Source organism: Notothenia coriiceps, unplaced genomic scaffold (assembly GCF_000735185.1).
Source record: "Notothenia coriiceps isolate Sejong01 unplaced genomic scaffold, NC01 NC01_scaffold00037250, whole genome shotgun sequence".
Lineage (NCBI taxonomy): Eukaryota > Metazoa > Chordata > Actinopteri > Perciformes > Nototheniidae > Notothenia > Notothenia coriiceps.
The window spans coordinates 15,393,373-15,407,765 of NW_011369951.1; the positions used below are offsets into that span (position 1 = coordinate 15,393,373).

Below are 14,393 nucleotides of genomic sequence, written 5' to 3' on the forward strand. Positions count from 1 at the left end.
GGGGGGGGGGGGGGGGTTCGGTCAAACTCACACACTGATAGCAGCACACAGCAGCTACTCTGAACACAGCAGAGGACAGAGATGAACAGTGGAAACATAGAAGCACATACAAATGAATGTTTGTATCATGCAGACACTAAAGCATGCCTTGCCTTTGCAGAAACATACACTATCGCACACTTAGTGTTTGTCCCCTACTGCATTTGACAAATACATCAAATACTTGACTGGGAATTTCCCATCTATGCAGTATATATCTGTGTAGTGTGTTATCAGAAGTCATTTACATGATGCATTGTGGAGCCAGCCCTTTCCCAATGGAGCGGTCAAAGCCCATTCGTTTTGCAAGCTTTTCTACCAGCCATGTATACCTGGTCCAATTATATTGTCAGGGAATGTGTAGGCCTTAATTATATGAGATGTTGAGGTGAGCCAGAAAAATGCTTGGTTAAAACTTGAATGACAGGAGGGGCTTTAAATCCTTGGTTTTCCCAGTAGGAAGTTAAATTGTGAGAGCAAGGTGTGCCCTAGCTGTTAGATGTGTTAAACATTGCTGTAAGGAGCTGTAACATCCCTGCAGGGGTCTATTACCCATGTTCTCTATTAGTGCTGATGGTGCTCCTGCTGCAGCGGCCATCCACGGCTGAATGAATACTTGGGAAACACAATGGGATCCATTGGCCTCCGTTAACCCTATAACAAACCCACTGCAGTGTATATTATTGTTCTAGTGAAGGTTAACCTTGGTTTTATACACTTGTATTGGTTGTAACATGTGGCAACACTAAGTCAAATAAAGAGCTATGCAACAAAATGAAGAATGCCCTCATAGAATAAATAGACTGCAGCTATAAGGATTTGTATTCACACACAAATGCCTCGTCTATTAGCCTTTGTTTTGTTGTAAAAAAAACATCAAATTGACTCATTATGTATACCTGCAATACCTGTTTCCTCAGTGTGCTGCAAACATGTTTTAAGGATCTGCTGTCACAATGTATGTATGAGGAATGTATTAAAGTGTTCACATGTCACAACCTTTGATGTGCAAAGTTGTGCTCTCTGTTTCCATAACACCGAGAGCATTACAGATGTTCCCAAGGCTCGGAATTCCTCATAAATCCTCTATTGGGCACATGTGCCCACTACAGTGTCAGATAGCAGCAGCTGTGAGAGCTGTTTCACAGTCCTACTAACATCGTAAAACTGTTTCTATTCACAATGTCTCTTAGCGGTATTAGGCCTGAGGGCATGGTTAAGCCAGAATGTGGTTGAGTGTATTATCAGTATTAAGCCTAGAGCATTGGCTGAGCCTGTATGTGGTAAGATTGTATTAGCAGGGTTTGTCCTGACTTTCAGAATGGCATTACACCAACATAAACTTCTTAAATGTTCCTTTTAACGTACCATAGCCTCAGAACTTTAAGAGCTTTACTTTACTTTACAACATGCCTAGTTTAGATAGCTTTACACCTCTCCCACTATGTCATTGTCTCTGTATTTAAAAATGCATCCGCCAAGATCGGAGAGCAGAACATGGCATTTGCCGTTTTAAGAATTGTGATTGTGTTCTTGACAAGGCTTTTGACATAGTATTTACTGTAATAAATTGATTCCTTATCAGAAAATAAGGAGCAGAGGGAAAGTACACAGAGAATGACTTGAGATCACAAAAGTTAATGAGTATGTGCCGGATGCTAACGTAGCAATCAAAAAGTTATGGGAGGTCCAAAGACTCATTGCAAGAATGACATGTCATGCTCAATGAAGGGCACACAACAATATCAGACTTTTTGACTTCCAATTACTTAAAAATAACTTTATTAAATGAGATGAAACTTAAGAATTTCTTTGCAGTTATTCCCTCTCCCTGTACAGCACAATGGTTTTCATGCAGTGGTGTAGAGGGGCCATACATTCAATACAGTACAAAATACTAGGAGGATGATGACATAACAAATCAGGTTCAGGTTATTTATTTCTACCCGTAGGTAGAATTTGTTTACAGATAAAAAACAAGCGATCCATTATGACACACATTCGTAAAATATTTATAGATCTGTAAATGCGCCCCCTTGTCCATTACATTTAAAAACCACTAGTAAAAACATGAGCAATCCACAAAGTTAATAAATAAATAAATAAATACATAGGCATTGGCACTGCTACAACTTGTTAATTTGCGCAATGGCTGCTGGAATAAAGCACATTTTTTTTACCACTTTGTTCTACACTTTGGGACTAACCTCCGGCCCGAAGGAAGAACCCATTAAGCCATTAAGTTGATTGGTAGTATGAATAGCTGAATTTGTCCATTCCATTCCATTTTTTGGGAATACAAAAAAAAAGTTCTGAGCATACCAGCTCAATTAGGATGCTACCATGACTGTTGACCTTAAAGAGTTTTTGCGCATTTTCCTGTCAAAACAATTCTAATTTTAAAATATGTAATGCTGGTGGAGCAGCTGTTGATCAAATGATCTGCACTAAAGCTATCTTGTATGGTGGTATTGAAATGAAGTATAAGAGCAACTACTAGTAAGTTACAACACGTGTGTTAATTATTATTTTCCCATATAACGATCAGAAAGCACAGTGCAAAGTATAATGAAATGGGAGGAAAGCTCCAAAGTGCCACTTAGCCTAGCAATTAGCACGCCACTCCCCCTGCTAACAGTATGTGACTTAATGCCTGTTACAGCTGAACACAAACCATCTGTTTGACAGATCCAGCACGCGTTCGGCTGAAATCTCCTATGAAACAGCTCATTACCATTCCTTTCGCTACTGGCTACGTTTTTGCCTTGGCACTTTTTAAAGAAAGGTCTAGCCAAGCTCAATACGCCAACAAATGTCCTCTAATTCAGTGCTTGACTAAAGATACTCAGTGGTACTACATCCCCGAAGAAATATAAGAGGGTTAGGAAGAAACGAAGCAGGGGTGTGCAGGAATTATTCCATGGAAATAGAGGTGGAGGGAGTGCAAGCAAGAAAAGGAGAGAGTCAGAAGAGCGAGGGAGGAGGGGTGGCAGATGGTGACATGTTGATTTATGAGCTGCAGGGCTTTTCATTAACCATACTGAGTTTTACAGAAACAGAGAGAGGAGGAGAAAAATGATAGAGAGAATAAAAGAGAGAAACAGAAAGAAAGAGGTGGACAGCCAAATGCAACATTTGGGGAAACTGACGGGTAGAACTGGAGGGATACAGAGAGGGAGGGATAGGGAAGGGAAATTAAGTTTGGGGGAGTATTGCCACACATATCATGATCATCTTTTTGAATGCTTAAATTCCCAGTGTGCTTCACCATGTCTGTCTATCTTTGTCATGTATGAACATGATGTAGCTCCTGCTTTGGCTTCATGTCGCGGTATCTCCTCTGACTGGCAGTACTTGCAGAGATAGAGCAGTACATCTCCTTAGCCTTTTTTCTGTGGCATCCCTGCCACCTGCAGACCTGTCACCACCAATCTTTGGAAATGCCCCAGGCTGCCAAATATAAGCACGAGCCGTTCGCATTTATATCCCAGCTGTGAGATAGTATTATGAGGTGCTTGAGAGTGCTAATTCTCCCCTTCAAACTGCAGTCAGAAATAGACTTCACTTCCTAAACTACGTCTTCTCTAATGTCCACATTCAAGCATTCAGAGACTAGAAAGCAACAAAGTAGACTCCAGCATAAACGAAAGAATCTCAGTACCAAATACTGACCACCTGTAAACTGGAAAAGTGGCTCTTAGTATTCCTTAATATGAATCTATCTATTCTCTTTTGCTCTATAATCCACTAATCTGCTCTCTATGCTGAGTAGAACACATCACCCCAGTACTCAGGTCTCTGCACTGGCTACCAGTAGCTTACAGAATCGATTTCAAAATTATATTGTTAACTTATAAAGCATTAAATGGTTTGGGACCCCAATATATGTCTGCCCTGTTACGAGCCCCCCAGAGCTCTGAGATCATCGGGGGCGGGCTTACTCATTGTTTCCCGGCTCAGAACCAAACACGCCGAAGCTGCTTTTAGTTTTTATGCTCCCCACAAATGGAATAAACTTCCAGAAACTCTGAGGTCTTCACCAACGCTGAGTTCTTTTAAGTCGAGGCTAAAAACACTACTTTTTACAGCTGCTTACCCAGAAGCCTTCTAACTTGTTTTAGCACTTACCGTATTTACGATGTTGTTTTTAAACTATTTTATATCTCATCAATGCATTGTTTTAATGAAACTGTTATTCCATTATGTTTATTTATTGTGTTCCTCTCTGTTCTATTATCATGTGTTAATAATCATGTAAAGCACTTTGAATTGCCTCTGCGTCTGAAATGTGTATAAACGATACAATAAACATACCTTACCTTACCTACTTGGTAATTGGTAAGTAAATGTGCTATAGAAATATTCACATTTCTAAGTTGTTATGTTCTGGCAGCCATTGCTCCAACCTTCATACTGTATGTAGCGCTCATTTGAAATAAATGATTGGCGGCTTTGGATTGTGGCCACTGTGAGCGCACAGTTATAGCTTGACGATCATATTTCAAATGAAAAGAAGCTAAATTGTTAGGAGACCAAAAAGAAAGACTGAGTCTAGCTTCATTATTTTCATAATTCTTGCAAGAAGGAAAAACAGAGAAATAAAGAGGATGCAAGCTAGTCCTGCAATATTAATCCAGTCCAATAACACATCTTATTTTCCTGTCTTCACTTTCTTGCTATTTTCCCCTCTAATATGTATTTTCAAACCAAGTCACACACAACCAGGCAGTGATTTGCTGTTTTTAACTCAATGCTCGGTAAACAGCAGAGAACATGCATGCTAAGACTTGTAAACTAGGAAACAAAATGTATATCTTGTGAGGTATTTCATGTGTTAAATTACATCAACCATAGAAGACACATTTTAAATATTTATCATAGCTGCAAATCAAAAATCAAAAAATGTTGTATTAAAGTGATACTTGAATCTATTGCTTGACCCAGGTGCTAGACCAGGATTGAAACTCCAAATCCAAATTAGGTTTGTACAACAGTTTCATAACAACCCTTTTTATCGTTGCAACCAGCATTTCAAGTGAGTTTACCAATTGAATTACCCACAAACATTCTGTTCAATCTTCCCGGAATTGTTACATAAACATGTTGACGGTTTACCATAAAAAAGGAAAGCTTCATCTCTCCTTCAGGCTGAATCAGAACCCTTTACAACTCATTTGTGACCTCAGAATCATTCATTTCACATTTTAGGCTCTATCATGTGGTGCTTTAAAAGTCCCCAGCTGATGCAAAGCTAAGCAAAGTGGCTATTTCCTGGGGCACACTGAGGTTTTTTTTGCCTCGCTTGCGTTGTTCGGTTTTTGGATGAATCACAGTGTGTTGCAGAGTTGAGGCACAGGAAATACAGCAGAGCCCTGCAATTTCAGTTTCAGAACTGACCACATTTTATGGCACCCTTTTTCCAGAAAGGGTCAGCAAATCACTGCCCCCCTCATTTTATGATAACTGAAATGTGAACACCTGCACCTACATAAACATCCTCTAGAAACACGTTCAAATTCATGTTCTGTGTTCCTGTGCTTTGATTGACAGGTGTATGATGGGGAGAACACGACATCCCGTCTACTTGGAAACTTTACACATGATGGCATAATGGGTCTTGTCATCAATAGCACGTCCAATCGCTTGTGGCTGGAGTTCAACAGCAACGCCTCTGGGACCAATCAGGGCTTCCGCCTCACATACACAAGTGAGTGGTTCGAGAAAGATGAACTCAAGTCAACTGATTAAAAACTCGACAGCGATACAGTTTGTTTTTCCATTATATTTACTCATACAGCCACACATGTGTACGTGTAGGCCAAAGAAAAAGAAATCCTCTCTTTCGTTCTCTCACAAACACATTTTGCTCATGAACGCAACAGAACACAAACAATAATTTCTTAAATGTTCTCATCATCGCAGTCCTTGTAAGGAGATGTTTTTAATTGAAAACTAGAGTGCTAGTGATTGTGTTAGATTGCACTCATTAATATATCCTGCATCTGTCCTGTGCTTCAGCCAAGTGATTCTTGAGTGCTACATACTAGAACAAAATAGGAGTCATGTACTACAAAACTCTAGAGACTTGTCTTTCTCCGTCAGCAAATTACCAAGCCATGTCTTTCCCTTCTGACAGCTGAGAGAGATCAACAATTACTTTTACAAGCAATTCTGCTGGAGGTGGAGCCAAAGTGCAACAGTAGTTTACCAGCAGGCACAAATATAATTGAGCATACACTATGAATATAAATGCTCTCTCTTTTTCTCTCTCTCTCTCTCACCTACACTCACACATTTTATGAGCTTTAAAGAGAGTCTGTTAAGAAGGCAGGCCCAGCTGTTGTGTAAGTCAAGGAGGCTATTAGAGAAGCATTTATCTGCAAGTCATTAAAAAGAAGGTGAGGAAGTGACACAGCTGAAGTGGAAGAACCGCTGGACGGAGGGACACGCACATGAAGGTAGATGGTATATGGATACTAGATGGATGCTCTGTACGTCAGTTAAGACCATTATACAGCCGTTAGTCTGCAAGTCGTCAAACTGGAGAAGGTGACACCTACTACAACGGATGAGTGGATAGATGGATAAGAGAGATTGATAAAGGGTTTATTCAGAAGAAAAGGCAGAGAAGCATCTGATCAAGAGAGATGGCGATGGTTTCTTAATTAGTGTCAGGGATTTGAGTAAATCTGCTTTAATACTAAACAGTGTTAGAGGCTATTCTAACGGAGTAATAAGAGTTCAAACATCTGTTCAACACATTACCAAGAAAGGTTGTCAGAAATGAGATGCATCTGTTTCCCTGAAATTGATGCAGGATAGGCACGGCTCACTAAACAAGATAGCTCACTTAAAAAGTTGCTGGCTTTGTAAACAAACGTTATTACCAAGCTTTATAGAGGAGTTAACTGATTGGACATTGAGTGCGGTCAGATTTGATTTCCAGAAATAACAGATAATATGTATTGTTTTTAACATAATCACATCACTCTACAGTCAAGATGATTGGTGGAGGTTTTATTGAATCAAATATTCAGCAGCATCTCTATATTAATGTCCAAGGCTGCTGCTACAGTGTGCTGTGTAAATGACAGGTTATTCAAATCTTAGATATAGGTTTAATTGTATTATATTTTTTACTAAGTTGTCATGTCAGAGGTTGGCTTCTATACTATAAGCAGAGCCAAACGTGTTGAAACAGCAGTTTAAGCTAGTGACTGATTCACTGTTCATTCTCCATTACATAGCAACTCAGACGTTCATAAGAGGCTGATGTAAGGGAAAGACAATACGTGCACATTTTTGTGTCTTTGTTTATTCAAACGAAACTTTTCTCTTCTTTGTTATCTTCAAAACATCCAGACGTCCCTCGCAGTGTGCTCGTTCAAGTGAACAGTATATTTGTGGTTGTGTGGGATGGGAAATTATCTTTTGATGTTTTCCCACAGTTCCATATAGAAACCACATTTTCAATCCAGAAATATAATCGCTTTGCTGCTCGCTACACATCATTATATCTCTCAGAAGGGGGAGAAGCTCTTCCCTTTTCATAGACACAAGCATAGGAGTAGAATATCACAGCTGTCAAATCAGGTTTCAGCATTAGCAGTGGGTGTTAAAACTTTACATTTCTGCAGAGGTGGTGGGATTCAGGAGGAAAACACTGACCTTATGTCCAAAACGGCTCTGAATCACCCTGTTTATTAATGCAATGTTAGCTTACTGCATTCACAGAAAGACCTCATTTGTATGCCTGTGCGTGTGCTTCTCTCTATTTATGTTTGCTTGTCTCTTTCTAGGTTTTGACCTAGTACGCTGCGAGGAACCAGGTGTGCCTAGTTATGGCTATAAGACTCAAGACGACGGCCATTATGCCAACACTTTTGTCCTGTACTCCTGCAACCCTGGATACAGTCTCTATGGCACCGGGACACTGACCTGCCTGAGCGGAGACAGACGGGCCTGGGACAAACCACTTCCTTCCTGTAACGGTTAGTATGCCACCACATGTGTAGGTTCTACATACATCAATAATTCAAAACCACAAGGTCTGAATTATTAAACATCTATTCATTGAGAAACATAGCATGGGGAAAAATCACGTTTTCTTTTACTAAGCTCCTGCAAAAGCATGATGATTCAAAAGAGGGAGTGAGCGAACAAGTGATTGAGTCCATTTGGCTGAATGCTTGAGAAGAGGGCATAGGAACTGATTCAACACTCTGTGGGAAATATTCATGGTGGCACTGAGTAAAAACATTTCTTGCTGATCCATCAACCTGCGCACACATAACTATCTGAGCGTGGACAGCAGGATGTCACTGGGCATGAGATTTTAGTGGACCAGGCCTCTCTGTACTTTAAGGATGGCATACTTAAAGTGCAAAAATAGGGGATGACTGAGTTGAACTGTGATAAATGTATAATGTAAGCAAGGCTACTTTCTTGTCTCCTGAAGGCACTCACAGTATTTTATGCCAACGCTTTTGACAGAAGCCTTAGATTTCACTTCTATTCTGAGTATGCACATAAATAGAATATTCAATCTGGAGAGATTTATTTTCAGATGGCAGTAAATGATGTGATGTAAAAACTTATTGATTCATCTGAAATTGTTGACTAGATCTTTCTGGTGCTGGACTGGAGTAGAAGTGCAGCCATATGGACTTTAGTATTGAAACCCAACATTTAATGAATGCATCTTATTTAAATGGCAAACTAATTCTAATACAGTACTTAATTTCTCCTGGCAGTAATTCCACCAGGAGATATTCAAATTGTGTCGTATAAGATATTTTACTTTTATACAAAATCAACTGTGATGGGAAGAAGAGACAAATGATAATTGAGAAAGATTTGTATTGATCTTGAACAGGGTTATGATGAAAAGTACCCGTAAGCATCCCTTAATAGTCAGCCATCTACAGTACGTGTCTTCCGCTCTGCACTCCAAAAATATCAGGTGTAATTTTTCAGACCTTGAAAATGCCAAAAAGTAAAAGTTTGTTTTCTAGCATTCCTAGAATATGTTAGAATATTTAATAGGTTTTAAGGTAGATAAGCTGCTTCAGGGCAGTGTTAGCTTTAGTTGGCACTTGGCAGCTGTTAATTAAGCTGGAGAGGAGTGTGCCAAACGATTCAGGTGCTGTGACATGCTGTTTTTCCCTTTTTGCTTATGAACCTGTAACATTATTTTTGTCTTTTAGCCACAGCTTGTACAGCTGGCCATTATGATTCCTTATTTTCATTCACTAACCACCAGTGAAGCATGAACTTGACATTTGTTTGTTTGTATTGTTCCATAGCTTTAAAGTCCCTTAAGCAGATTCACAATTTTTGAAGTCCATAATTCCTACTTGTCCATAAATATTTTGTGGTTTTGCACATTTGACAAATGAAAGCACTTTCCCTAAGTAGTTTTACCTTGCTGAGTAGATGCAGGAACTTGGCACATGTTCATTTGTAATTCCCTCCTGCTACCCACAAAGCCGTGTGTCTCTCTAACCTGCCAGCACACCTGAACTCTCTGAGGTGGGACAGGGCCTGATGTGGTTGCTAATGGCAACTAAGAAGAAAGTGTGTGCACTATGTGGGGTGAATGCATTCATGTGGGTGTGAATGAGTGTGTGTTTGGTTGGATGTGTGTAAGTGTGTGTGTATCCCTGCAGTCAGTCATTAATTGGTAGCTGCTCTGTCGCTGCCTTATTTCAGGTGAGCCAGCAACCAGGAGAGTACTCTGGTGGAGCCCTGGGCTAACTTCCTCTAAAGCTACCTTTGTATCTTCCTCCTTTGTCTGTCTGCTGGGGCGTTCATCGTTCTGTCTCCCCCCCTGTCTGTCTGGCTTGCTTCTACATCTGCACGTTCTAGCATGGAGATGAGGAGATGGTTTTGCCTCCGGCTGTTTCTATACTGTCTTTCTCTCGCTGTCTCTCCCACGTTGAGTCAAACAGAGTTGTGGTCTCCCTCTTACTCTTTCTGACGTTTTCCTATTCATGCAGTAAACCTGTCTATCTTTTTCTGCAATTGTGGGTGCCTGTTATTCTCTCTTTGCTTTTCTTTGCTGGGAAATTCCAGTTGTGTTTGGTCTCAGGCTTACTATAACTGTTTTTTTGTGCCTCATATCCTCTCTACCTGCATTTCAAGATAAAACATAGTGAAGTAGTTACTTTCCTGCTATGTTTGTATTTTTATGTGTCTGGTAATGTGCTTTCAAGTATATTTCCGGCCATGTATTTGATTGTTATTTGCTATTTCCTTTGTGTTTGTGTTTACATATGAATGTGTTTTTGTGAGCATGCTGCCGAAGATAATACAATAGCAACGGGTTGTCATATTATTGTAGATTGCAGAGCTGAGTTAATGGTGCCCTCTTAAGTCACACAAACACACCATGCACTCACTGATATGAAGCATTCCCTATACAAAACAGTTTTCTAATCTGCAGCGATCTGGTTGCTCAGTGGGCTGCCATGTACTTCCATGATGAGTTCAAATCTGCTCCCAGCCTTTTTCCCCTGCTTCCTGCTATCTCTCCTGTTACTCGCCAGTGAAGACAATACAAAAATAGCATTAAAAGACAGTCTTCTCTGGTGCAATAAACTGTATCTTTTCTTGAACTTGAACACTATTGGGAGTTCCTTAGAGGGAAAACAGCCATTCAAGTTATTCACAACACATACAACTGTATAGCAGGAACTTGGATAATTCAAGGTTGATTTAGTGATTCAAGGCCTTTTTTAATGGATTTTCATTTAACTCAACCTTCACATCCCAGGATTATTTACAGCAAAGTAATCACCTCTTATAGAGATATGGAGATGAGCTAAAACTGTAGAAGGGCTGGAGAGAAGACAAGAAGAAATACCATACAGGGACTCAAAAATAGACCCAGTGCTGAACACAGTCGACCCAAACAGACCCTAAAGAACAGAGACAACAGTTATTAAACATGATATGCGATAGAAGGAAGGTTCATGTTCCCTAAGCAAAAACAAGTATGATACAGAAAACCCTCCTGTACAGATCCGTGGTCAGCTGGAACTCATCTTTTCAAACTTTTGCAGAAAGAAGTTCTGCATTTTATTTTGGAAAATTATATTGTTAGTTTTGTGTTTGGCTTAAGGATGGGTGAAAGCATGACGAGAATGTTTTTTCCACACTTCATTATTAATTACATAAGATAAAGTCCCATCCATTATCTGTGAATCTAATCCAAACTATAATTTGCATTTCATGGCATCCTTTTTTTTTTCTCACACAGAGAGAGAGACCATCCAAAAGAGCAAGAATTATAATAAACCTTGTACAAATCGGGTTATCTATTTTTCAGATCCACCCTGGACTACAAGTGAATTTGCCGAACTTAATTAGTTGAGATATTTTCTTTATAAGGTCACCTTATGAAAAGTTGATTCAGGGACTCACGGTCTCCAATACAGTTCAAATGTCTTTTTCATTCAATAAAGTGGATTTTATAACCGAGTTGTTGCTGCAAGTCTCCAACACTACTTTCATCAGTTTTTTTATTCGTAGTAACCCTGCAGCAATCCTTGAAAAGATGGGTTTATTCCTCCTTTGTTAAATGCTTTGATGCTCCTGCTGTCTCTGATATGTCCAGGTAAATGTGTGAAGTATCGTTATAGCAGCAGTTTTGTTGTTTTAGTAATGATTTGATCGATACATTTCAAAGGACATAAATCAAAAGAGGTGAAAACCTATGAAATGTGGTGTCCTTGTGATGTTCACCCTTTTGTCTCGTGATTCTAGCGGAGTGTGGAGGTCACCTGACTGGAGCAGTTTCTGGACGGATACTTTCTCCAGGATATCCTGCTCCATACGACAACAACCTCCACTGCACCTGGACCATAGAGGCTGACATGGGCAAGACTATCAGGTAATCGTGAAGCACTTTAGAATGATGATGACCTGCAGATTTAAATGAAAGGAAAATAGAAATAAGACAACAGCTATTCCAACACGTATATGCTGAATTGCTTTGCTCTGGCCAAGTTGAGGTAAGCTTACTAGTCAACTCTCTTAACAAGGACTTTACACTTTGACACTTACAGGACTGTCAGGTAATGATATATTCACTAATTATAGATAAATGCTCACTGTCAGAGCCACTGCTGTGTAGGAGAGTACACCACATTAGTCATTATGCCATCACTGTGTTTCTCAACACAGTGTGGCCCCTGCTGTGTGATGCGTCTATCTTCAACCTCTGCTTCATCATTTTTTGATGGTTGACTTGATTTGGGTAAAGCTGCTGAATGAAGAACAGATGTTAATGTTTGCATTTGATCTCTGATCTCTTGTGGAATGTGTGTGTTTTCCTCAGCCTCCACTTCATTGTCTTTGACACGGAGGTCGGCCACGATATCCTGAGGGTTTGGGATGGTCCATCTGGGCCGTCAGACGGGGGGATCCTGTTGAAAGAATGGTCCGGCCCAGCCTTACCTGAAGATATCCACTCGACTTTCAACGTACTCACACTGCAGTTTGATACTGATTATTTCATCAGCAAGCAAGGATTTTCTATCCAGTTTTCTAGTAAGTAAACTTATCGTCAAACGTAAAAAATGCACAATTATTTTACTGATTTGGATGATCTCTCTTTCCCTCTACACCCATCATCCATTTATGATGAAAAAGCTTTTTTGGAGTTAGAAATTAATATAGCTAGTTAATAAACTCATCACACTAATAGTTTCTTAATTATGATATAAACCTCATTTATATTAGCTGTAGGACAATTAATGTGGAATTAACGCTGCATTTAACAGGATTTCTGAAAAAGGCAAAGAATCAAATGAGAATGAAATGTAATATCTCACCCTCTGGGGCCGAGGCTCATAAAGTGAAGAGCCCCCCCCTAGCAGGGTTGGTATATAATAATTAAGGATATTGATACATTTGAGTAATAATAATATAATAACATGTGCAGTGTGTTAATTTTATAGGCTAATAAAAAAAGTCGTTTACATTCATTTTGAGGGTTTGAACTTACAAAAGTAACAACTATGAATCTCAGTATAAGTGTTTTCATCATATCATTTCAAGAAGGGCAAACTGGACATTAACTTTTCCCCTTGGTTCCACTCGTGGCCTTCGCTGCTGAGCCACGGGACCCAAACATGTGTGCACAGTCCTTTTTAGAGTCATTGGCCAAAGTCAATGCCATCCACTGTAGCAGCGAAATCAATCAGAGGCATACACTCATACAGACTTTAAAAAGCACTTATTCACACGCATGCATGCACGCACACACACACACACACACACACACACACACACACACACACACACACACACACACACACGTACGTTCATGTGCTTGTATATATTCTCTATAGAATTTATTTACAGCACAACAATTGCACACCTCCACTTGCTCTGTTGTTTGTATAAATCCACATGCAAAGCAGCACACACACACTCTAACACACACATTAACTTGTTTTAATGAGATGCATACATCCAGTCAAAAAATATTTAGATCCAATGCTCTCTGTCCCTCACTCTTTTTCTCCATCTCTCCCTCACATTAGTTTTTTCGCCTTGCTCCCCTTATTTAAAACAATAAATATTTGCACTCACAAACATGCTAATCACAGCAGTGTTATTCCATTACTATGGTAATGACTCCTTATATTTACCCCAATGTTGATTTACTAAAGCAAAGATAATGTTCTTTGCCACCACACAGGATTATTTAAAGCAAGGCTTTGTGAATTTATTGAGTGGGTTTTTTTTGGGGGGGGGTTATTGTAATTACTCATTTATTTAGGTTTTTCTCTAATTTGATCCTACTTTTTACACTTTCTGTGTTCCTGATGGTACAAAAAGCTGTTATTTACTAAAAGAATATTATAAATGTGATTTTTTATTCGATGTTATGCTGTCCTCAAGCTATTGTAATATAAATGCAAAAGATAACATATATTTAGTCAGGATTGTAAATCAGAAGGCCGGCTTCCACAACAATGTTGGCCAGAACTCTAGCTAATATTTGAGATGAAACTTTCTTTGAATCCGAAGCTTCATGAGATAAAATGATGAGTCTACTGTTTAATGAGGATTCAAGCAGTGCCTTGTATGTCCACTGTCTGAAACATAACATAAAAACTAAAAGAAACGTAACTCTAAGGGAAATGTACATGCCTGAAGAAAAAGACGCATTATAGTATTCCAGTTGTTCACAGGAAGACCAACATATGAAACCTAAAAAAAAAAGGACATCTCATTTTCATAAACTATGGTCACTTTAACTGAAGCTAAACCTTTCTATCTTCCACAGGCAAAATACGATAAGAATATCATTGATAGGACTGATCGTGTCCTCCAACCAACAG

General features: G+C 39.4%; 1 protein-coding gene across 1 annotated transcript in view; it reads left to right on the plus strand.

Annotated features, from left to right (window-relative positions):
- LOC104967368 (CUB and sushi domain-containing protein 1-like) overlaps positions 1 to 14,393 on the plus strand; it is a 192,487-nt gene that overhangs the window by 64,916 nt on the left and 113,178 nt on the right. The window contains 4 exon segments of the mRNA XM_010796776.1: positions 5,590 to 5,746; positions 7,839 to 8,030; positions 11,806 to 11,932; positions 12,380 to 12,591. Of these exon segments, the coding sequence (XP_010795078.1) occupies positions 5,590 to 5,746; positions 7,839 to 8,030; positions 11,806 to 11,932; positions 12,380 to 12,591 (688 nt within the window).